The sequence below is a fragment of the Mauremys mutica genome, chromosome 7 (genome assembly GCF_020497125.1).
Source record: "Mauremys mutica isolate MM-2020 ecotype Southern chromosome 7, ASM2049712v1, whole genome shotgun sequence".
In the NCBI taxonomy this organism is placed as follows: domain Eukaryota; kingdom Metazoa; phylum Chordata; order Testudines; family Geoemydidae; genus Mauremys; species Mauremys mutica.
The window spans coordinates 54,030,647-54,056,658 of record NC_059078.1 but is presented as its reverse complement, the minus strand read 5'-3'; the positions used below and the strand labels follow the sequence as shown (position 1 = coordinate 54,056,658).

The 26,012-nt window shown below is 44.0% G+C and overlaps 1 protein-coding gene across 4 annotated transcripts in view; it reads right to left on the bottom strand.

The window, feature by feature from the left end:
• FANCD2 (FA complementation group D2) overlaps positions 1–26,012 on the bottom strand; it is a 199,405-nt gene that overhangs the window by 173,277 nt on the left and 116 nt on the right. For 2 of the 4 annotated variants that reach the window (XM_045023928.1, XM_045023929.1), the window contains exons 1-7: positions 25,922–25,988; positions 11,596–11,685; positions 8,649–8,786; positions 7,226–7,293; positions 5,583–5,686; positions 3,125–3,188; positions 1,022–1,074 (exon numbers count right to left, since the gene is read on the bottom strand). In XM_045023928.1, the coding sequence (XP_044879863.1) occupies positions 1,022–1,074; positions 3,125–3,188; positions 5,583–5,686; positions 7,226–7,293; positions 8,649–8,786; positions 11,596–11,685; positions 25,922–25,973 (569 nt within the window). In that variant the 5' untranslated portion in view covers positions 25,974–25,988. Of the gene's footprint in view, positions 1–1,021; positions 1,075–3,124; positions 3,189–5,582; positions 5,687–7,225; positions 7,294–8,648; positions 8,787–11,595; positions 11,686–12,203; positions 12,230–25,921; positions 25,989–26,012 lie in introns of those variants that run through there. The other 2 variants (XM_045023931.1, XM_045023930.1) reach the window with 2 other exon arrangements.

Sequence of the window (26,012 nt, the reverse complement as noted above, 5' to 3'; positions counted from 1 at the left end):
GCATTCTGGCATGCAAATGAGCACTCAGTGTGACTTAGCTTCAGGCCTCCTCTATCCACAAATGTCACAAATAGCTTCAAAACTGGATTAGTGAAGAGAGTTCTAAAGCTCTGCCCACACTACAGCAGAATCCAGGCTAGCAATAAATATGTTTAGCCCATGTAAACATTAACAGAGTTTGTAAGTATATATTGCAGGTCAGAATTAAGGATATTGTAAACATGTGTAAGAAAAATTTTACATTAATATTTTCATTAATAAATGTTAATAGAATATTAATATAATTTAGTTTAACTGATCATTTGCATATTTTAAAAAACTTTCTCTCTACCTTGTTTTGTAGCTTGTATGAGAGCAACTTTAAATACAAGTTTAATTACATTTTTGAAGGGGAATTTTCTAGTTGTGGTTGGTGCTGGGAGGGGGGCCGTTTGTAGTTTTGTTTTTGTTTTTCCAGGAGTGTGAAATAAGAAAAAAAGGAAACCTGAAAATTAAAATCACATTGTTGTAAAAAATTACATGCTGAGCAGCATACTCATGAGCTATGTAAGAGTGGGGAGTCTTTGCTGTGGAGTTCCTGAGTCGCACAGTACAGGGGAATTTGGAGTTTTTGAGGTGAATTGCTGAAAGGGATCTCAGTTCTTTCAGATCTAAAAGTCATTGTTGTACTCCGGACTCTGCTGGGACACCTTTTAATTCCACTCCCATAATGCCTCTGCCTTTAGTCTTGTACTGGGCAATATACCCAATGTAAGCACCAATAGCCAGTGAATGCACACCACATCAGGGGGAATTCCCCATCTTTAGGCTTGTCCTCTGCTATATGCTGCCCAATTATCTTGAGCGCTGAGTACTGTATAGTACATTGCACTCTCCCTTCCTCAGATTCAGCGTTTTCCCATATATGTAAATAAGGTCATTTTGGTTAAACTTTAGTCATTGATTAAAAGCAAACACCTGGGATCACGCTCAACAGACAAGGTTTCAGTTCAGATCAGAGAGAAGATATTAAGACACTCACGTGTCAAAAAAGAACTCAGGGAGCTTCTCCAATAACAATGTTATAACAGCAGGCTAAAACAGAAAAGGAAAAAGGCAGTATTATGCTGCTGATTTTTTTTTTAAGACTGTGCTCGTGCTCAATGGCCCTATTCAGCTCTGGGCCCAGTGCCTTAGGCACTGCATGTACACAGAGTATAAGGGACCCAAAAGCATGAACAAGAAACTTTGCTCATTGGAATTCTCCTCTCATGAGCACAGACAGAACACACACAGCGTGCAAACCAGAGGAAGATTCCCGCAAAGTGGAAAACCTTAGTAGTTAGGTGAACCCCTAGACCAGAGTCACAGAGACTGTGGAGCCTATTCACCTCTCACCTACAGGAACAAAGACAAATGAACAGGGCCACTTGCTTGCTAGGTTTAAAGAATCAAGCAAAATAACTCAGGAGTGGCAATGAAAATTAGAAATAAAATTAAAAAAATAAAATAAAAAAACACATGTGAAGCCACACTCCCTTCCCCAGACTCCATTACGTAACCTCTCCTGGAGGCATCATAAACAACCACTACGGTAAGGCTGAAAAAAGTTTCTATTTTAACTCCCTACTTTCACACACACTTCCTATACAAAACACTTCCCTTTGTGGCTCTAATGTTCCCTACTTGGCCTCTGCCCAAACAGGATTTTTCAAAATTTATTTAAAATAATCATCATTAAAATGTTTGAATTACAAGAGGATTAAAAAACGAGAAACATTTTCCCTCCTGGCTCCTGATAAGCCCTGCTCACAGGTGCAGCAGCCTGTAGCAAGGCAGCTACTGCCCTCTGCCTCAGAGACTGTTGTAGTGCACATATGATTAACAAAGTGCCTTGCAAGGAAAGGCTCTGTTAACATGAAGTATTGTCACAATACACTGTGCTTCATTTGTATAGCTTTGTTCATGGGACATGTGCCAGGAAAGTAAATCAGAAAACTGAATGGTAATGACTGCCAGCTAGTCGGAAGAGTATAAGCATGCAGTACGCTGCAAATAAGACTGGCATGCTCTTGCAAGGGTACACAAGGTAGTGGAGGAGGACTCACAGAGCCTTCCAATCCAATATGCTTTGCACAAGGACTAGGCATTATCATAGTCCTTGTACTCCCCAAACATAGCAATTGCTTCCTCCTAGTGCCTCCAGGGAACTAGCTACAGTAGAGGGAGCAGAAAAGAGACAGGGACATGGTCCTGCCTCCCTTCCACACCAGCCAGCACAGCTAGCCAACTGTGGAGGAGGGAGCAAACTGCCCCAAGGCAGTGGCACAACATGAGCACTCTCCTGAAGTTTACATACATTTTGCTAGAACCAAGTAATTAAGGGATTTAACAGATGTTACATGGGTATGGGATTCTTTGCTCTTAATGTACATGTTATTACTAAATAAAGATTGAAGGGTACATTTGTAAGCACCTGGCTTGGTTTTGGGCATTGTACATATAATATTCCTAGCCAGAAGCTTTGGTCGGGGCAGCTCATTTACAGCTCTCACAAAGATAATCCCTTGTGAGGCTTTCAAAACTGTGACAATGGGGGCCATAGAAGTACCTTGATAGAGAGAAGAGAATTTTTTTACAGAAACCTTCCCTGCTTCTCCAATGGGGGAGCTGAACCTCCCCACAAAAGACCGTAAGTTCCTTCTGGGCGACTGCATGGTAGGATTCTCGCCAGCCCCACGTCCCCAGCATGGAGTGACAGGGCCCATGGCTACAGCAGCAATTGATCAGCAGGTCTCAAGATTAGAGAGTAAAGGCTGAAGCCTGGAATACGGACGTTGGGGCAGTCCTTCATGTCCTTATCAATCCTCTTCTCTTGCCTTCCTGCACCCTCCACTGATTCTTTTCCCTAGTCACATCCCTCACTTCTCTGACCCTTCCCTTTAAACCGGTAGAGCTGTGTTGTAAAGCTCAGGACTGGAAAAGCAGGAGAGCTAGTCTGGACTGAGGAGCATCAGCAGATTTGTGCATATTAGTACTTGTCTGCAGTGTGACCAGCTCTATCAGTCATCTACTTTCGTAAGCATTAGATGTCCCCAAATACATTGTCACAACTGAAAAGAAGAATATGTTAAAGTGTCCTTACCTGTAAAGTCTCAATTCCAAGCAGTAGTTTAATAAGGCTTTCACAGTATGAATGAACCAAATTTCTGCCCCAAAAAAAATGTTATTGTTAGGAAAATGCATGATGTGAGCACGTTGCTTTTGTCCAGAAGAGATTAAAAAGAACATCTACTTAAAATGACAGCAGTATCCTTTTCCTATCAAAAACAACCCCGCAGTCAAAGAGGGAACCTGGTCAGGGTGCTGGTGGTGCTTGTGGATTTAACTCTGAATCTTGCTGTATATGGTAGTGGGGAAATAGCTGTATATCAAATATAACTCTGCATTTCTAGACCCGCTAAAGCTTAGGGTCCTTTAGAAGTGTTTATAAAAATTTGTGGTTAGGCACTAGATGCAGTCAGATTTAACACCCTTTCAATTTTAACTATTGTTATTTAGACCCTGTGAGGGAGGAAGGTCTCAGAGCCCAGGCTCCAGGCCAAGGTCAAGTGTCTAGACTGCAATTTTTAGCCCCGCAACCTGAGCCCCATGAACCTGCATCAGCTGACCCGGGCTCAGAGACTCAGTGCAGTGGGTTTTTTAATCACAATGTAGATGTACCCTGAGAGTCATCTTTGCACTGAGATCACCCTCTGTATGGGAAGAACTGGCTTTGTTGGAGGTATCATGCTATGCCCTGGCACCAGCAACTCTGCCAAAGCCTCCACTGATCTACCATACTAGCACGTCCGTGTGGAAGCAAGTGGACAAACTAGAGAATGAAAAGAGAGGTGAATTGAATTCTACTAACAAATCTGGGGGCTCAGAAACTGATTAGATACCTTCGGGAGAGAAAGATGATACAAGCTACACATTTCTTCAGTCCTAGCAGAGCTGTGGGAAAAATCTGAGTTGGAGCAATAGCAACAGCTGAAAACTCAACTGCAAAGCTCGAAAAGGGAACTCTTTGCCTGACCACAGTCAAAAGAACTTACTAGAAGGGTGCCTCAGAAAGACCAAAACCTGTCTTACACTGGAAGCTGGAAATTTGAGAGGGATTCCCGAGATAGTGGTACCAAAAAGAAGTTTCTCTCGACTAGGCTCAGTTGTTCTTGGGAATAGCCAGGGGAAATTTTAGAGGCATAAACAATAGTTCATTTAAATTATAAAACAGCCTTGCTCATTTCCAGCTCAAGCTCTAGAAGGAGCTTTGGCTGGGAGAGCTGAGCCTTTGGGGTTTTCCTAGATTTCCTGAAGACACTATTTAAGCAGATGATCTCCACCAAGTCTTGTGGATTTTCTGTCAGACTCTGAAACTTGCTGTCCCCAGTGTTACCCCTACTGCTAACTCCCCAGTGTCTGCTCTTACCACGGTTCCTGGAGTATAATCAGGGAGGGCCAAGAAAAGGTACTGTACCACTCCAAAAGTAATTGCTTGTGGCCCAAGTCACCACCTAGACAACTAGTATGCTCAAAGATGCTGCACCTTTAACTTACTGTTATTTAAGTGCCATTCCCCTGTCTAGCCATTCCTTTGCCTGAGGGATAGATCCTGTCATTGAGCATAAATTCATAAATTGGAAAAGATTCAGAAAAAAGCCATAAGAACGATTAAAGGATTAGAAAACGTGCCTGATAGTGGTAGACTCAAGGAGCTCAATCTATTTAGCTTAACAAAGAGAAGGTTAAGGGGAGACGTGATCTCAATCTATAAGTACCTACATGGGGAACAAATATTTGATAACAGGCTCTTCAATCTAGCAGAGAGAAAGTGTAACAAAATCCAATGGCTGGAAGTTGAAGCTAGAAAATTTAAAACTGGAAATGAAGATAAACAGTGCTAATAATTAACCATTAGAACAATTTACCAAGGGTCATGGCAATTTTTAAATCAAGGTTGGATGTTCTTCTAAAATATCTGCTCTAGGAGCTATTTTGGGGCAGGTCTCTGGCCTGGGTTATACAGGATGGCAGACTAGATGATCACAGTGGTCTCTTCTGGCCTTGGAATCTCTGGCTGTCTATATTAAGTGCTAAGTATGTGATTCCCTGCTCGTGCACATGTACTTGTGCTAGCTCTCATCAAGCTAGTGGAAGTATAAATAGCAGTACAGCAGTGGTAGCTGGGGCAGCGGCAGCAGAGGCATGGCTTAGCCATTCTGAGTACAAACCTGCCTGGAACTGGTGGATACATACTTGGCATGGCTAAGCTGTGCCTCCACTGCCACTACCCTTGCTACCAGGCTACACTACTATTTATGCTCATGCTAGCTCAATGAGAGCTAGCATGAGTCTGCACATGCGAGCAGGGGAATCAAACTAAGAATCTATGAAAGTACACTTGGCTTAACAGAATGGCTGGCTTAACAGAATAAACCCTTCTATCTATGAAAGTACGTCTGGTTTAAAAGAATAAACCCTTCTCCCCACAATCAATTTTGCATTGTTCAAGCAGAGACTAACTCCTAGGGGCAGGGAGAAAGAAATGCATTTTCTCTGACCTCGTACCCTCGCCTCGCACTGGAGCACAAGGCAGAAGGCAGTTCCTGAACTGGTCTCTGTCCTTAATGTGAGTCTCCAAGCCACTGACAAACTCCTGCACAACCTGCAGAGAAAAAGGGAAAAGTCAGCCACTGACTTAGTGGGAACCCTGATCACCCACTTTCCTTTAGGATGGGCTATTTGTTCAAAGGATGAGGGGGAAGAGGAGCTCTGTGCTAAGATAGCCAAGGAGCACCCAGATGGACAGGACGCTGCAGGCAGAGATAAACTAGAGGGGAAGCAACACAATGGGCATCTTAGAGATACAGCATAAAACCTACATTACAAACTAATTGGGAACTGAGGAGTTCATAAAAGTCAAAAAGTTGTTAAAACTGAAAATCTCAAAATTGCTGTATGTCTGGTGCAGTATGGTGCACTGCATCACTTTCTGCTTGTCCTTTAAGCTGCTGAAAAGCTCTTTCAAAAGCACTAAAGGCCTCAGAATATGAAGAGATGTTACCTGTTCTTCCTAAGCATCACTTTCATTATAAGATTTTTTTTCCTATCTCGAAAAATGGATCATATAACTGGTCATTTGTGAGACTGGTGTTGGTAAAATCAAGGTTCTACTGTACTCTGATTTAAACAGCCTGCAAATGAGATGCTGGTTACTCTACAAACTCACTCTAAGGTGACAGGTTCAAACTCCCTTCATCTGCTTGAAAAGGGCTGAGTCCCAGCTGTGACTTCTCCCAGTGCAGTTGAGAGCATGGTGTCCAATACAGCAACAACAATGTCCAAAAATAGTTGTGACATTGAAACAAGTAGCCTCAGGAGTTTCATATTTGGTCTGGCTGTTTGAGGTGGGGACAAGGGAAGAGAGGAAGGGAAGGGAAAACCCTGGCATATATGAACACACTTAAACAAAGAGTGACCATTCTATTACTGGCACCTAACAGGCCAATTACTTACAGAACATTGAACTGACAATTTTCCATTCAAAAGGTAAGCTTGCCCTCCTCCCTTTGTGTGTGTCTTTGTCTCTTGCATCCTTTGCATTTCAGTTCTCTCCCAAGTCACATTTTCTGGCAGTGCATGCATGAGGAGGAGGCCAAGATGGGCAGAATAGGGGTCATGGCCATGGACACAAATGTGCAATGCTTTGTCCTGGAATTGTTCAAGGCCACTTTAGCAGCATAGAAGCCAGATGAGGTTTGACAGGTGCAAGTGCAGATTGCCTCCAATCAACCTATTAGTGGCTGGTGAGTCAGACGTGATAGCTCAAAAAAGATGGAACCAGAGCAGGAAGGGTGATGGGAGCCAAGGGGAGAGGGGAAAGAGTTGAGCACAATTTGGGGGATTGGTGAGAGGGGGACAGACAGGCATCTGAGAAGAATGGGCCCAAGAACAAGCAGCAATATTGCACCTATTTGTTCTCAGGAAGGTGGCAGAAGAGGGTTGGGGCCATTAGGACACTACTTGAATTGGCTATATTTGCATACCTCTTTTACTTGACACATTCTGCACTGCCAATTTTGGGTGTGCAGCAGCAATTAGCCTATGTTAATAGCCTATTAGCATAGGGAGCGGCCATACAGCCAAGTAGCACACAGATTTTAAACACTGGCTTCTGATGAAATTTGTGGTGTCAGCTACATACACGTGGGTAGAAAGGATGCTTCTTCAAGATCTGGCAGAGTTTCTTCTGGAAGGTTGCTTGATCCACGGCTAAGGAGAAAGTCAAGAGTAAATCATTTTAGTCATGCAACATACATGTTAGTCATACATTTTAGTCATGCAAACTTCACAGTATTTCAGCAACAAATACAAGTTGCTTTGCAGATTACAAGCAGCTACCCACTGGAGTTTACAAGTTCACTTCATCTAGATTTCCCAGTTAACAAAAGCCTGACAGATACTATTACTCACATTCCCTCCATCATGGCAAAACTGAAGCGGCTCTGATGAAATTTAAAGAATAACCAATGTGCAGCCTCCCCAGTCTTGCAGTCAGCTGTATAGCTCACTCCTAGTATGGAGACCCTGCCAGCCCATTCAAGAACACAAACTGGGGAACCAAGCAGCAGGGAAGGGATCCCATGGTTTTCCTTGTATCCTAATGAATACAGCATGATTAAGATCTTTCCCCTCCAGCTCAAAATCCCTAACTCCTATACTACTAAAGAAAGACCATTTAGCCCAACAAGATACAACAGCAGCCCTCCAGCAATATCAGACTGCTCTGTCCCCACAAGCACACCCTGCATTTCTACTGTTCCAGCCACTCTAAAGAGAAGCAGCAAGTCTCTGCCAGAATCACTTTAGTTCGTCCAGTAGCCAGTAAAAGGGAGCCACTGTGAGAATATTAAAATATGCATCATGAGGATGTTAAGCCTGCAATGCTCCAGACACAAAGTACTGAATGAGAAACTTGACTTGGGATCCCCATGTGGCAATGAAGCTTCTACTAAGTCCAAAAAACAACAAAGTGGTTGATTCAAAATAATGCAACCACTTCTTCAGAACTGCTGACAGCTGTGCTTGAGCTGGGAGAGAAAGGGGAATGGTGGTTTCCATTTGAAGCTCTCTCACTTTAGTGCTCCTGCCTTTGCAGCTAAACCCTGTAATATTTAAAAATAAAATCCCTACTTCACCCATTTTCTGTAATGGGTTAATAAGGAAATAGGAGAAAACATTACAGCAACTCCCAGAGCCTTATCTCATTCAATCCCCATCTGTACACTTACCATCTTCCAGTATTCTCCCAGCACGGCCCATGTATGTATACCTCAGAAGAGTGGAAGCAGTGTGCAGCAAATAAGGCAAGTAAGGATTTACTCACTGAACAATGGAGATCAAAATAAAGGTTTAACAGCTGCCTCATTCACTGCACATTGTCCATCTTGCATATTGAATATGGCAGAAATCATGTAATTCAATAGCGCGCAGGAGGTTGACTTTAACTTTGGCGCTTCCTGAGTTGAGTGCTTTATTCTGCCACGCTAAACTCCTTTTAATCTTGCTTTTTGGATAGATATATACATTCACAGCCACAAACACAGCACAGAGTGCTAAATCCATACCTATGTCATTCTGTCTCTCCCCAGCATTCAAAGAAATTCCTGCTGTTTTGATGAGCTGTACAAAGACGTTATCATTCTCCACCACTCCATCTTCGGCAGAGGTCTTCTCCTTGCAAGAGATCCGAGTCTTCTTTGTTTCTGAAAAAGCAAGGCTTATTATTGTAGGTTAAACAGATGCAATAAGGAGTGGGGTTCCTTAAGAGAATTCACTAACTCAAAATAAGCCATACCTTAAGATATTCTGTGAAGAGAGGCATTACCTTTGAGGGTCAGACGAGTGGTCTATCCACTCTGCTGCTGTCTCTGACAGTAATAGGTAATAAATATAGGTAATAATTGGAGATATACCAATCTCCTAGAACTGGAAGGGACCTTGAAAGGTCATCAAGTCCCCTGCCTTCACTAGCAGGACCAATTTTTGCCCCAGATCCCTAAGTGGCCTCCTCAAGGATTGAACTCACAACCCTGGGTTTAGCAGGCCAATGCTCAAACCACTGAGCTATCCCTCCCTACAGTGATCAATAGCAGACATTTAGGAGGAAGATATAAAACACCTAGGTGTGCATTACCATAGCATAAGGGGAAATCTCTTACTATCCCCAGCTGGTGGCCTGTTCATGACCTAAAGCATCTGGTTTAATACCAAGATTTTCTTTAAAGCCACTGTCACCATTAACAAATTACTGGCTGAGCTTGGAAGACTTTGCACTCAACTTGATGGCATTTCTCTGTCTGTCTGTGAGGCAAACAGCTGTGCATCTCTATCAGTGTTATAGAGGGTGGACAATTTATGAGTTTACCCTGTATAAGCTTTATACAGAGTAAAATGGATTTATTTGGGGTTTGAATCCCATTGGGAGCTGGGTGTCTGGGTGCTGGAAAGAGGTGACCTGCTAAGCTGTTTTCAGTTAAGTCTGCAGCTTTGGAGGCGTGGTTCAGACCCTGGGTCTGTGTTGCAGCTGGCTTCCGTGTCTGGCTCAACAAAACAGGGTTCTGAAGTCCCAAGCTGGCAGGGAAAACAGGCTCAGAGGTAGTTTCAGCACACCAGGTGACAGTCCCAAGGGAGTCACTGTAACCCCTCTGAAACCTGTCTATAAGGCAATCACTTTTGAATACACATTCAATCAATTCTAACTCATCAATGCTTATTAAATTGGGAGGAATGGGGAACACATGAAGCACCTGCTAGCTCTTTAGCACGGACATAAACAATTGCAGAGGTGCTTGAGGCTATCAAACAACAAGCTGATGGCACTCATTAATGCCTTCCAGCAAAACAATACCCCATCTCAGCTCTGCCCATCCTCCCAATAGAGTGTAACATGTTGGCACCCTGCATGACTTGTGTAAGCTGGAAAGCTTGTCTTTCTCACCTACAGAAATTTGTCCAATAAAAGATATTACCTCACCCACCTTGGCTCCCAGACAGAAAGAAGAGTAATTGGGGGGAAGGGGGAATGGAAAGGGACATGAACACATCCATTGGCGGGGGGGAGGGGGAGAGAATGGGGGATGCTGGGAGAGGGAGGGGAGAAAGGGGACACCCAAAGCCCCTAGCATGAGGGAAAAGGGGAAAATTGGAGTAATAAGGATTCACCCAGAGGCCCTGCCATGGAGGGAAGGAGGAAGGGGGGAGAGGCACAGAACTCCTGCCACAGAGAATGGACATGGGTGACATTGGAATGGGAGGAGGCGGAAAGGGAGAGTACACAGAACTCCTGGTGTGAGAGAAAATGGGGGATCCTGGTATGGTGGGGAAGACAGACTGGGGAATAATGGGCAAAGTGGGAATAGGAGTGCACACAGAGACTGGCATGCGGCGGGAGAATGGGAGACTCTGGAATAAGGGAAGTGGGGGCCAGACAGGCATGAGAGAGAAGGTGGAAATGGGGTGAGGGAAATGGGGCACACAGAACTCCTGGTGGGGGAGGGAGATTGGGGGACCCTTGTATGGGGGGGATGGGGACTAGGAGTACATTCTCCCCACCCTGCCGTGGTGGGGAGAATGGGGGACCCAGTAATGGAGGAGGAAGGAATGGGGGCACAGAGAACCCCAGTGGGGAGGAAGACCAGGGAAACCTGGTATGGGGGAAGGGGAGGCACACAGAGCCACTAGAATGGGGGGGCGGGAGAGGAGGCATGGTGAGGGGAGTGGAAATGGGGGGGAACCGAGCCACTGGCATGTGGGGACAATGGGGAACTCTGATATGGAAGAGATGGAACCATGCAGCACACAGAACCCCTAGCGGGAGGGAGATAGAGGGGAGTTGAAGAGAGTCCCAGTGTAATAGAAGGGATGGGAGGGTGTCACACAGGGAACTTGCGGAGCGGGGGGGGGGGGAATAGAGGAAAGCAAGGCGCCCCTAAGCTGTGCAACAAGCTTGGCTGACACAAGCTATGAATCATGCAATGCCTTAGTTATTATGCTAGGTCCTTTATTTACAGGCATCTACAGGAGGCACATCCCTGCCCCGAAAAGCTTACTCTCTCTCTCTCGGTTCTTCTACCATGTCTATCACTGGGATATCTGAGCACCTTGCATATTTACTAGAGTGGAAATGAAGTTGCTTTTTCTTTCCCCCATTCAGCAGAGAGGTGGCTGGTTTTTTTTAAATCTGTGATTTTAGTAGAATGGGCTTATTTTGGGGGTGAGGAGGGGCTTACTACTTCACTCTAATGGCATTGAGGCTTGCTCCCCTCAGTCCAGAGAGAGATAAATGCAGAGATGGAAGAAAGGAGGCAATCAGATTTTTCAGACCTGATAACACCCTTGGTTTTGTTATTTTGCATTGTACTGTGGCTCATCAAATGTTACCATTTTATATTCTGCAGGGCCATTCTGCACAACCCGTAACTTTACTGGAAAACTGGTATGCACCCTGCCTGTGAGCTGTTGCCCTCTACCAAAGGAATTTCACTTCAAATAAGAGGAGTTTGCTACACATACGTGGTAATTCTGCAATCGGACTGTTCCCATGAGCATCAGATTTGGACAACTTTCGTTTTGAAACCATGGCAACAAAATCTTTGTTGTATCCTAGAATAATATTAAAAAAACAATTAGCAATTAGGCAGAGATCAGTTTTTACTTTAAAATTTGTAAACAAATCTAAAGTGAATAGAGGAGAAGATATAGTGAAGGAAAAGTGCTCCAGGAATGCAGACTGCCCATTCAAAGGAAATGAGAGAGATCTGTTTAACGAGCATTATTCTTTGCACAAACCCCTCTTCAATGCAGACTGAGATCAAGGAGTTCCAGTTACATTTAAATAGCATGGTGTGTCACTTTTTCTAAAATGCAGTTTATCAGAACACCAGGCTGTGAGTTTCTGCATTTCTTTCAGCTGAATTAAATGGTGAGTTAACTGGAGTATCCAAAAAAAACTCAAACTGCGTACACTTGTAATGTTGAACAGTCAAATGTCAGGAAATCCCAAAGCCAAGGCTGAACATGCAACCATCACTCTGTTCCCTTGGGTGCACACCCATCATGATACAATCTTCAATTACATCATCACATTAGATTTCTCAAATAATATAGCTACCATCACTTACTACGATTATGGGCACATTGTAAGTACCTAGGAGAGAGAGAGAGATACTTTGTTTCTATATCTTTCAGACACATGTCTAGCATTACTTTCTATTATATGTAATTTTTTTTTATTTTGTGTAAAGGTAAGTATATAAAAAAGGGACATAGGTAAAAAAAATACTTTTTGAATTAGGCATGTAAAATGGTAACCGATTAACAGATAAGCATCAGTCTTACCAGTAATATATTCAGTAAATGGTAAGGGGGCTGAGGCTGGGTCCGGCAGCCGGGACCCTGGACGCAGGGCCAACAGTGGAGCCTGGCATAGAATGTGGGGGTAATGCAGCAACCCTAGTTGCAGCACCTATGTTGTGAACTCCTTAACAGTTAAACATTTAACCAATACAATTTTAATAGTTTAAACAGTTACTTTTTCTAAACGCTATTTACATCCCTATTTTGCATGCATTTTACCTATCATTGTCACAAATACACTAATTTTAGGTATTGATGTAGCTATCAGAAGAAACGTGTGGATGTTTTTCTAAACAATATGCTGTAGCAATTATTCTGGGGAAGTTCTATGGCCTATGTTATGCAGGTAAGACTAGATCAGTGGTTCTCAATCATGGGTACACGTACCCCAGGGGGTACACAGAGGTTGCTCACAATGATCCCTTCTGTCCTTGAAATCTATGAATCTATGTAGTATTTTTCTCTATTATTTCACTTTGGTTACTTTGCACATTTGAGAGCACACTGGTTTTAGTCTCTCATTTTCCCCAGCCCTCTGCACTACAATCAGTTACTCACTCACTTCCCCTTGCTGTTTCTGTTAGTTTTTCACACAGCAATAGGAGAGAGAGAAAGAGTTTGTTCTTAAATAGGAAAATGTTCCTGAAAAATTATTTTTTAAAATGGCAAGTAAAATCAGGGGTGGGTGTAGGACCCAAAAGGACTTTTAACTAGGGCTGTCAATTAATCGCAGTTAACTCACGCGATTAACTAAAAAAAAAAGATTAACTGTGATTAAAAAAAATTAATGGTGATTAATTGCACTGTTAAACAGAATACCAATTGAAATTTATTAAATGTTTTTGGATGTTTTTCTACATTTTCAAATATATTGATTTCTATTACAACACAGAATACAAAAAGTGTACAGTGCTCACTTTATATTATTTTTTATTACAAATACTTGCACTGTAAAAATGATAAACAAAGGAAATGGTATTTTTCAATTCACCTCACACAAGTGCTGTAGTGCAATCTCTTTATCATGAAAGTGTAACTTACAAATGTAGATTTTTTTTTGTTACATAACTGCACTCAAAAACAAAACAATGTAAAGCTTTAGAGCCTACAAGTCCACTCAGTCCTACTTCTTGTTCAGCCAATTGCTAAGACAAACAAGTTTGTTTACATTTACAGGAGATACTGCTGAATGCTCTCTTATTTACAATGTCACCTGAATGTGAGAACAGGATTCGCACGGCACTTTTGTAGCCGGCGTTGCAATGTATTTATGTGCCAAATATGCTAAACATTCATATGCCCCTTCATGCTTTGGCCACTATTCCAAAGGACATGCTTCCATGTTGATGATGCTCGTTAAAAAAAATGCATTAATTAAATTTGTGACTGAACTCATTGAGAGAGAATTGTATGTCTCCTGTTCTGTTGTACCCACATTCTGCCACATATTTCATGTTACAGCAGTCTCAGATGATGACCCAGCACATGTTTGTTTTAAGAACACTTTCACAGCAGAGTTGACAAAACGCAAAGAAGGTACCAATGTGAGATTTCTAAGGATAGATACAGCACTCGACCAAGGTTTAAGAATCCAAAGTGCCTTCCAAAATCTGAGGCTTGGAGAATGCTTTCAGATGTCTTAAAAGAGCAACACTCCGATGCAGAAATTACAGAACCCGAACCACCAAAAAAGAAAATCAACCTTCTGCTGGTGGTATCTGACTCAGACGATGAAAATGAACATGCGTCAGTCCACTCTGCTTTGGATCGTTATCAAGCAGATAGCATGGACGCATATATTCTGGAATGGTGTTTGAAGCATGAAGGAACATATCAATCTTTAGCGCATCTGGCATGTAAATATCTTGCGATGCCGGCTACAACAGTGCCATGCGAACACCTGTTCTCACTTTCAGGTGACACTGTAAATAAGACATGGGCAGCATTATCACCTGCAAATTGATGTAGGACTGAGTGGACTTGTAGGGTCTAAAGTTTGACATTGTTTTATTTTTGAATGCAGGTTTTTTTGTTCATAATTCTATATTTGTAAATTCAACTTTAATTATAAAGAGATTGCACGACAGTACTTGCTTTAGGTAAATTGAAATGTACTATTTCTTTTGTTTTTTACAGTTGAAATATTTGTAATAAAAAAATTTAAAGTGAGCACTGTACACTTTATATTCTGTGTTGCACTTGAAATCAATATGTAATATGAAAATGTAGAAAATATCCAAAAATATTTAAATAAATAGTATTCTATTATCATTTAATTGTGCAATTAATCGTGAGATTAATTTTTTTAATCGCTTGACAACCCTACTTTTAACTCATTATTGTGAATAGATTATGATTCAAGTTGACGGCATCCCTTTAATTTTCATAGTCTTTTGCATGGTATGTTCTCTTCTAATCAATAATGTACTGTACATTCAAAAGGATATTTTAGCTCCGCTCTGAAAAGTGATTATTTCAGTAGCTTACATGCAACTAGGAGTCCTTGTGGCACTTTAGAGATTAACAAATTTATTTGGGCATGAGCTTTTGTGGGCTATAACCCACTTCATCAGATGCATGGAGTGAAACAGGCAGGTATAAATATACAGCACACGAAAAGATGAGATTTGCCTTAACAAGTCGGGGTTCAGTGCTAACAAGGCCAATTCAGTCAGGGTGGATATGGCCCATTCCCAACAGTTGACAAGAAGGTCTGAGTATCAACATAGGAAAAATTACTTTTTGTAGTGACCCAGCAGGGTGGATTTGATTTAAATCAAATTGATTTAAATCACTAGTCAACAAGACTCGATTTAATCATGGATTTCTACATAAAAGTGCATTCTTGTTGGTTGTTATAACCTTAATAAATATTCTTCACAACTCAAGAGACAGATGTAGAAGGTACACACTATACATTTTTAAAGTGATTTATTTTGAAAACTTTTCAGATTAGTTTTACAGCTATATCAGAAAATGAATGATTGTTTGGTTATTTCATTTACCAAAGGTAATTGAAGCAGATATTTATGAAGTCATTGGGAGGTGAACTATCTCCAATTCAACAGGTTAATCATTTGTATTAGGAGGAAAACATCACCAAACAGACATTTAAATTATTTTATTTAACTAAAAAAACAACGTTATGTATTCTGGATTTTTTTCCTCAACAGCAAACATATATTTTAATGAAACAAGCATATGGATTTTTTAATTTAAACATTAAAGTTTTTTTTAAAAATCAGGGTTTTTGTTAAAAAAAATTTTAACTAAAATAGATAAATGAAATATTAAAAAAACAAAAACATTAAATCAACTATGTCAGCCAAGTCAACATGAAAAACTTAAAATATTGGCTTCTGCAGCTAACTAAGTCGTCTCTTCACCTTCATTTTCTTGTTTGTTCATAATCTGGAAAAGAAAAACAAGCTTCCTGCTTTTTCAGGTCACAAATGATTTCTCAATTTGGAATGAATTAGTCCAAAGAAAGAAAATATTCTGTCTACACCAGCAGAAGAAGCTACTGCTGTTAAAAGTGAGATTATTTTATCCACCCTGTGACCCAGCCACTCCCAGTTTTTATTCAGGCCTAACCCACAGAAACCTTCCTACCAACACTACAAGAAGAAGGATTCTGCATGGACTCCTCCTGACGGTCAAAACAACAGACTGGACTTCTACATAGAGTGCTTCCGCCAACATGCACGGGCTGAAATTGTGGAAAAGCAGCATCACTTGCCCCATAACCACAACGCCATCCACAGCCTCAGAAACAACTCTGACATTATAATCAAAAAGGCTGACAAAGGAGGTGCTGTAGTCATCATGAATAGGTCGGAGTATGAACGAGAGGCTGCCAAGGCAACTCTCTGACACCACGTTCTACAGGCCATTACCCTCTGATCCCACTGAGGGGTACCAAAAGAAAATGCACCATCTGCTCAAGAAACTCCCTGAAGAAGCACAGGAACAAATCTACACAGACACACCCCTAGAGCCCTGACCAGGGGTATTCTATCTGCTACCCAAAATCCATAAACCTGGGAATCCTGGACACCCCATCATCTCTGGCATTGGCACCCTGACAGCAGGATCGTCTGGCTATGTGGACTCTCTCCTCAGGCCCTATGCTACCAGGACTCCCAGATATCTTTGCGACACCACTATCTTGCATGCACATTCAGTGCTTTTCAAACCTTTATTAACTCAGCCAAAACAGAGCATTGAAAGGCCTTCTCAGCAAGAGCTATTTCTATGTCTAATCTCAACTTTATACCTGACCTGCTTTGGCACTAAAATTGCCTAAGCAAGTCACATATTACTGTAGTGAATCAGCTGAGTAGTAACAGGTCAGTAGAGGGCACCTGCTAAGGCTGATTGTACTGTGGTTCTTCTAGCTCCTGTCTGGAGATTGATGGGTCAACCAGAGGGGAAGATTCCAGGGCAGTTGGTAGGGCAGCAGAAGACCTAGAAGATGAGTGACAGAAGGCAGCTGTTCCTGGGTGGCTGGCCATGGTGACAGTGCAGTTTGGTCTCTCTCAGTTTAAGATCTACAGGACTCAGTATGTAGTGAATACACAAGTTACACCACTGCTGAATCTGTGACATCAGTTTTTTCAACAACAGGAACTGCCCTACCGCAACGTCTGGAAATCAACCACATGTGTTTGAGGGCCATCATTAGTTTTACAACTTCCTTTGTTCTCCAAATCAAGAGAGCTAATTTAGCTCAGACTTGGCTCAAAAATGTCACCCTGAGTCAGAGACTAGGTCTGGAAATTTCAGACCCAAAGGTAAGGCTTGGATTGGCCCACTGTGCATGCATGTGTCACACTGGCACCTCTTTGAGCTGCCCACTATCTTGCCCCTCTCATCAGTTCCACAGGCCAGTCAGAGACAGTGGCACTAAAATTCAGAAGTGCTACTACCTGACACTATGGAATAGAAACCTCAGCTCAGACAGCTTCTTTGCCATCAGAGGGAGAACTGACAACCACCAAAGGGAAGTCAGAGTTGTCACTGAGGGATCAGCAGGAGCCGCCAGTGCCACACACCATTTCCTGTAGGCAAGCAACAGGAGGAGCAAGTCTGAGGAGCTCCTGTTGCCTGCCTACTGCCGCTCAGGAGTACCACTGTGCTCCCTGCATACAGAGAGAAGGAGCATCTGCACAGTATCAACACAGCACCCAAAGAGCAGTGAGTTCACCCAAGCACACTTGGGTCCAGAGACCTGACCCTCTGCTCCCCCTCACCCTGCCACAGCAGAGGATGTGAGACCTCCAGCACTTAATTCAGAGACCGTCAGTGCACCCAGCAAGAGACCAGAGCCCTCCACTGAACTGAGAGCTGGAACCTAAGACCTTCAGTGCTTGGAACATCAGACTTCTACTGGAGCCATTCACCCCTAGGTAGGGGGCAAGTCAGCGCTTTTACCATCCCCATCCAGTACAGATTGCCACCAGGAAAGGCTCCTTTAATATACTATCTAATGTCTAACAGATGAAATTCACTTCTATTCTATTCTTTCTATGTGCTGAGGTTGTGCCCATCACCATATTACCTGAAGATGTTAGCAGATGGAGCTTAGGTTGTGGGGGTAGTTGGTAGAGTACCAGCTCCTATTTTCCCCCAGTTTGACCCCGGCTAAAAGGTAAGAGTTTTCAACAATACAAGAGGAGGTAGGATGGAAACACTTAAGCAAACTAGGACTATCACTAGATTCATAGAGTTTAAAGCCAGAAGAGACCATTAGATCATTTAGTCTGGCCTGTATAACACCAGGTGTGACACTAAACCAGCAGAGGTTAGGCACTAGCAGGCTAATTAACCCAAATTCAATCTTTAGAGAGATATTAATAGATAATGATTGTATTTTTGTGTGTGTTTACATATACACCTCTACCCCGATATAATGCTGTCCTCGGGAGCCAAAAAAACTTACCATGTTATAGGTTAAACCATGTTATATTGAACTTGCTTTGATCTGCCGGAGCACGCAGCCCCGCCTCCCCGGAGCGCTGCTTTACCACGTTATATCCAAATCCGTGTTAGGTCGGGTCGCCTTATATTGGGGTAGAGGTGTATATTGTTAGAGGTTGACTATGTAACCAAACGGTTCCTGTCTGTCACTGTATTATGTTAATTCAGAGATCAAAAGGAGATGTTAACATTTAGATGAACTGCAAATGTAGTAATATCCTTGTCTTTATTTCTCTTTGAAGTATGTAGTAAACTACCTGTAAATGGTGGAAGATGAGCAGTTGCCTTATGCTAATCCAGGCAGCTAATTACCAGTGGTGCTTAGGAAACAGAAGATCTTACTTCAAAGCCACGATGATCATCTATTGTTCACCCAAGGAATACCTGCTGTCAAGAGGATGTCAATAGCCTGCCAGAGATCTATAAAAGAACTCTAGGGCCCTGATCCTGTTATCTCAGATCTGCTTAAGCTTCGACAGGGGAAGTTTGAGTCATAAGACTGAGGTCTCCAGCTCCAGTCTGAATCACCCTGATATATGGAACTAATTCTGAAAGAACTCTTTGCAACTCTAAAGCGCACCATCTCTACTATGAAACTGACCTAAGAATTTTATTCAAGTCTGTATGTATAATGATCTTTTAACCAATACTTTGTCTCTTTTCTTTTTTAATAAATTTTAGTTTAGTTAATAAAAATTGGCTGTAAGCATGTATTTGGGTAAGATCTCAAATATTCATTGACTTGGTGAGTAATGTGTCCAATCCTTTGGGATTGGTAGAACTTTTTATATGATGAACAAGATTTTCAGTAAACCTCATCATATTTGACTTGGCTGTCTGGGTGGGATCTTAAGGCTGGATTGTTTTAAGGGACCTATATTTTTGGCTTCTGGGTAACCAGTAAGGTATGTAGAAGTTGTTTTGTTGTTGGCTTGGTGAATCCAAGGCTATGTCTATGCTACTGCAGTAAGTCGACCTAAGTTACGCTACTTCAGCTACATGAATAACGTAGCTGTGAATGGGGAGATTTTGGCAAACCAATAAGTACCTGAAACCACTATGTCTTATTGCTAAAAGCAGCCTAGGGTATGTCTACACTACGGGATTACTCCAATTTTACATAAATCGTTTTTTTAAAACAGATTGTATAAAGTTGAGTGCATGCGGCCACACTAAGCACATTAATTCGGCGGTATGCGTCCATGTACCGAGGCTAGCGTCAATTTCCAGAGCATTGCATTGTGGGTAGCTATCCCATAGCTATCCCATAGTTCCCGCAGTCTCCCCCGCCCATTGGAATTCTGGGTTGAGATCACAATGCATGATGGAGCAAAAACAGTGTCACGGGTGATTCTGGGTAAATGTCGTCCTCAATCCTTCCTCCGTGAAAGCAACGGCAGACAATCATTTTGCGCCCTTTTTCTCTGGATTGCCCTGGCAGACACCATAGCATGGTAACCATGGAGCCCATTTAGCCTTTTTTCACTGTCACCGTATGTGTACTGGATGCTGCTGACAGACGCGGTACTACAGTGCTACACAGCAGCATTCATTTGCCTTTGCAAGATAGCAGAGACGGTTACCAGCCCTATTGCACCGTCTGCTGCTTTGGAAATTGGCAATGTCGGTTACCAGTCATATTGTACCGTCTGCTGCTGTCATGGGTGCTCCTGGCTGGTCTCGCTGAGGTCGGCCGGGGGTGCATGGACAAAAATGGGAATGACTTCCCAGGTCATTCCCTTCTTTATGTTTTGTCTAAAAATAGAGTCAGTCCTGCCTAGAATATGGGGCAAGTCTACTAGAGAACCAGAGAGCACAGCCACTCCAGGTCAGAGCCCCAGATATCCCGCAGAAATGATGAGCTGCATGCCATTCTAGGGGGTGCCCCTGCAACAACCCCACCCGTTGCTTCCCTCCTCCCACACCCCTCCTGGGCTACCGTGGCAGTTATCCCCTCATTTGTGTGATGAAGTAATAAAGAATGCAGGAATAAGAAACACTGACTTTTTAGTGAGATAAAATGAGGGGGAGGCAGCCTCCAGCTGCTATGATATTCCAGAATCTCCATTAGACATGAAAGGAGGGGGGGGCGGAGAGAGGAGCTCAGCCTCCAGCTGCTATGATGAAGACGGTTACCAGCCCTACTGCACCATCTGCCAGGACTGAATCTCCAGGACACAAAGCTTAAAGAAGGGAATGACCGGGAGTCATTCCCATTTTTGCCCAGGTGCCCCCAGCCGACCTCACCGAGGCCAGCCAGGAGCACTCACAGGATGATGATGAGGACAGCTATCAGTCATTTTGTACCATACCATCTGCCACCGGGAAGGGGAGAGGATGCTGCTGTTTAGAGCTGCAGCACCCCGTCTACCAGCAGCATCCAGTAGACATACGGTGACATTGAAAAGAGGCGAGAAACTATTTTTTCCCCTTTTCTTTGGGGGGGGAGGGGAGGTAAATTGACGACATATTCCCTGAACCACTGGCGACAATGTTTTTGACCCTTCAGGCATTGGGAGCTCAGTCAAGAATGCAAATGCTTTTCGGAGACTGCAGGAACTGTGGGATAGCTCGAGTCCCTCCATGAGCGTCCAATTTGATTCTTTGGCTTTCCGTTACGGTTGTCACACAGCACTGTGTTGAGTCCCTGCTGTGGCCTCAACAGAGACTGGAGATTTTTTCAAATGCTTTGGTATTTTGTCTTCTGGAACGGAGCTCTGATAGAACAGATTTGTCTCCCCATACAGCGATCAGATCCAGTATCTCCCATACGGTCCATGCAGGAGCTCTTTTTGGATTTGGGACTGCATGGCAACCCGTGCTGATCAGCGCTCCACGCTGGGCAAGCAGGAAATGAAATTCAAAAGTTCGCGGGGCTTTTCCTGTCTACCCGGCCAGTGCATCCGAGTTCAGATTGCTTTCCAGAGCAGTCACAATGGTGCACTGTGGGATACCGCCCGGAGGCCAATACCGTCGAATTGCGGCCACACTAACCCTAATCCAACATGGCAATACCAATTTCAGCACTACTCCCCTCGTCGGGGAGGAGTACAGAAATCGGTTTTAAGAGCCCTTTATATCGATATAAAGGGCTTCGTTGTGTGGACAGGTGCAGGGTTAAATCGGTTTAACGCTGCTAAATTCGGTATAAACGCGTAGTGTAGACCAGGCCCTAGTCAGCAGACTTTAGCTTAACCAAGGCAGGAGGGGAGGTGGTTTTGGGTGCCACAGAAAGGGCAGCTTGACCCTGCATCCTTCCTGATAAGAATTGTGTTGAAGTTGCTGATCCTGATCTTCTAAAATGCATGTATGTCCCCCATAAATGTCTATTGGGGCCACGACGCTGCAAACTCTGGAAAAACCCACACCTGGTTAATCAATAATCAGAAGGAACCTCTTGCTTGACCATTGAAACTGCTTACTTAACAAGTTTTCTTTAAGGGACATGTCATTCTATTACTAATGTATAAATAAGGGGAAAGTTTGAGGTAGTTGGACTCGTTTGGACTCTCTCTCCAGATACATCTTGCGGTCTCCACCAGCAGACGGAAGACTTGGCCACCAGAAGCCTGCCGCTGTGTCACTCAAGAGCCACACTCAGCTTTGGTAATTATCAAGGGTTGGGGGTGTTTTACTAACCTGTTGTGGACATGTGTAAGTGCTTGAGACTAGGTAAAGTTTAGCTTTAAGTGAAAGCACTCGTGTTGTCCTGTTTGTGCCAGCCATCTATTGGTCAGACAGCCATGTCTCCCCTGATTTATTTCGTGATGCCACCTTGCACAGAGTAAAAGTTACCAAGAGCTTTGGGTTGAAAGAACCCTGGGTCACAGCTGGAGTCAATGTAGCTTAGGTCGACTTACTGTGGTGTCTACACCGCGCTGGGTTGATGGGAGACACTCTCCCATCAACTTACCTTACTCTTCTCATTCGGGGTGGAGTACTGGGGTCGACGGGAGTGCGATCTGCAATCGATTTGGCAGGTCTTCACTAGACCCACTAAATCAATCCCCAGTGCATTGATCGCCAGAGCGTCGATCCAGTTGTAGCGTAGACATATCCTAATACTTAGGATATCCACCAGTTTTTGGGATCATCTGTGAAGGGTTAAAATCCATGTGAATTTTATATAACAATCTGGTATATGGATTGTGCCAGCTTTTTTCTAGACCCAAAGTCCAGAGTTTGGTCAAGAGACCAGAGGCCTAGCAAATAGTGATCAGCTAAGAGAAAGCTGGGGTAAACAAGATAACATTGCCTTTGCTAAGATATGCTTGGTCAGTAGAAATACCAGATGTTGAAGCAATAACTGAATAATTATGTTTCATCCAATGTTTCAAATTGAACAAAGGATCCCTGTTCCCATTATGTTTCTCCTGTAGGGAAACAGTCTTCCCACAGATCCAACCTTGAGTTTATGAAAAGTTGGCACATGTCAGTATAAAGATATGGCATACTTCCACCTCCCTTCCCAGGGACCAATGCCCTGCCTTAAGACATAAAGGGGACAATCTTTATTGCCATATACTTTCACTGTTTCTTTGCTTTAACCCCTAGGAATGTATCTGTTAGCCAATCAAAGGAGTTGCTCCATTCCTATGGACCCCAAATCAGAATTCAATATATATATTTTATACTAATAACATTTTATCAAAGTATTAATTAAATGTTAACTTGCTAACTTGAGACCATGGACGGAGACATTATGTAACCTGTTAACCATTGGCTAATGTGCTATCTTGTCTTGCTGCAAAACCTATCCCGGGGTGTGGAACTGCCTACCCCGTCATTTTCCCCCACCCATGGAAAAATCTATATATTCTATTGTAATCAATTGATTGACAGTGTCTCTGAGCCTAATAAGCAAGGTGACACTCTGCCAGCGCTGTGTGTAATAAACTCCTATGCTTGACCTCTACACGGTGTGGATTTATGTCCTTCAGTCTGCCCCATTCTTTGCAGTTTGCCCTGATTGAGCAGTCTCAGTGTCGGCCCCTGTAAACGGGCCGACTCACCCCTGCCGCGCCTCCTGCTGGTTGGTCTCGGAATTTCACTCAGTCCAGCCCTGGAGCGCCCTCGGCAGGCTGGTGATCCCCTGTTCGCAGGCCCCCGTGTCCCTCCCTGGACCCGGTGCCCCTTTCTCTGGGGTGCTGCCCCCTGGCAATAACACCCGTCTCTCTTGGTCTCCCCTCCTTAGGGAACCCTCACCCTCTATCCCTACCTTGCCTCAGTGTATGGCTACTGCCAGTCATTGTCTAGCCCCACACTCTGGGCAGACTGCAGTCTCAGCCAACTCATCCCTGGCAAGGAGGGTTTGGACCTGCTGCTTTATCCTACCCCTGGGCTGCCCTCTGCAACCCACAGTACCTATTGGCCCACCGCTAGGCCGCAGCCTGGGGCTTTCTAGGCTAGAGCTCCCCGGCTCCTCAGCCTTCCCCAGCCCTGCTGCACTCAGGTACCTGGTCTCTATTTCCCAGCAGCTAGGCCCATCTCTCTCTGGAAGCAGAGAGAGACTGACGGGGCTCCTAGCTTCCCTGCCTTTTATAAGGCCCTGCTCCTCAGTTTGGGGCGTGGCCCCCAGCTGCAACCACTTCCCCAATCAGCTCAGCTCTGTCAGGCCACATTTTAAACCCCTTAAAACCCCGGAGCAGGGTCCACCCTGCTACAGCCCCCCTAGGATCCCAGTCACACAGGCCATTACATTTCACCCAGTTTCCACTGTACTGATCCCAATAACTTGTGTTTGGCTAAATCGTATCTTCCAGAAAGGCATTCAATCTCAGTGTGATGACATCAAGAGAGCCTTTTTCTTTGGCAGTTTGTTCAAATGGTTCATCACCGTCACTGTTAAAAATTTGTGCCTAATTTCTAATTTGAATTTGTCTGGCTTCAACTTCCAGACATTGGTTCTTGTTATGTCTTTCTTCATTAGATGAAAGAATCCTTTAATATCCAGTATTTTCTTCCAGTGAAGCTACTTATACGCTGTTCTCTCAATCTTCTTTTTGATAGGATAAACAAATCTCTTTAAGTCTCTCATTGAAAGCAATTTCTCCAACCCTTAAATAACTTTTGTGTACGTTTTCTGCACTCTCCCCAGTTTTTCAAGATTCTTTTTAAAATGGGGAGACCAGAACTGGACTCATTATTCCAGTATTAGTCTAACCAATGTGGTATACACAAGTGAAATCACCTCCCTGCTCCTAGCCCCATTTATACATCCAAGGATTTCCACAGCATCACACAAAGAGCTCACAGTCAGTTGCTTGTCCACTATGATCTGTACATTAGACCTATAATAAATTACCCTTCACAGGCATACTTGTGTCCAAAGAGGACAGGGAAATCCTACTCATGACAAATTAAGATACATTGTTTTTAGATTTGAACTGTATAGGTTCTGGTACTGGCACTAGATCCACACAGATGGAGCTGTGCGCCTATTTGGAGCCCCAAAGGGTTGTCCTACACAGCAGTACTGGGGGCCTAAGTCACTAACAATATACACTGTAATGAACTGAAAGAATGCAACAGGGACAGAATCTATTATTTCAGGTGCTGCCTGTGGGTAGCACTTTGCAAACTTATTACAAATGATGACATGATGGAAGATGGTATCACAATAAAACACACGCCTCCAAGACAGAGTTAAGATGACACACAGTATGCACAGTGGGATCACCAGACCCAGAGCACTTCCTCTGCAGCATTCCCCTCCCATCAAGGCAGCCTGGACATTCCACAAGCAGGGCTACCAAAATTTAATCTCCAACAGGCTCTTACAATAAGGGTGGAGAGCACCACGGTACCCAAGGTTATTACGGAGGGGGGGGGTCACCCCCCCCACACACACCCCATTACCATGGAGACAGGAGTCACCATCCGCACACACACTCTACTACCATGAAGACAGAGGGCAGCATCCCCACACACACCCCACTATCACAGAGACAGAGAGCACCATCCCCACACACACACGCTGCTATCACAGAGACATGGGAGGGCACCATCCCCTCATACACTCCGCTGCCACAAAGACGTGGGGGGCACCATCCCCCCACACACCCCGCTAACACAGAGATGGGGGAACCATCCCCCCACACACCCCGCTAAAACAGAAATGTGGGGGGCACCCTCCTACACACACACACCTTGTTAGCATGGAGATGTGGGGGCACCATCCCCACATACATCCCACTACCACAGAGACATGGGGGGCACCATCCCCCCCACATCCTGCTGCAACGGAGACATGGGGGGGCACCATCCCCCCCATCCTGCTGCAACAGAGACATGGAGGGCACCATCCCCACACTCACCCCACTTCACAGAGACATGGGAGGGCACTATACCCCACACACCCCACTACCACAGAGACATGAAAGAACACCATCCCCCACAAACCCCATGACCAGGGAGAAGCGGTGGGGGGGGGAGGGGGAAGCACCATCCCTGCACACACCCCACTACCACGGAGACATGGGAGGGCACCATCCCCCTCACACACCGTTACCACAGAGACGGGGGGGGCACCATCCCCCCACATACCCCGCTACCATGGAGGCCGGGGAAGGGAGGGGAGGAGGAAGGAGAGCGCG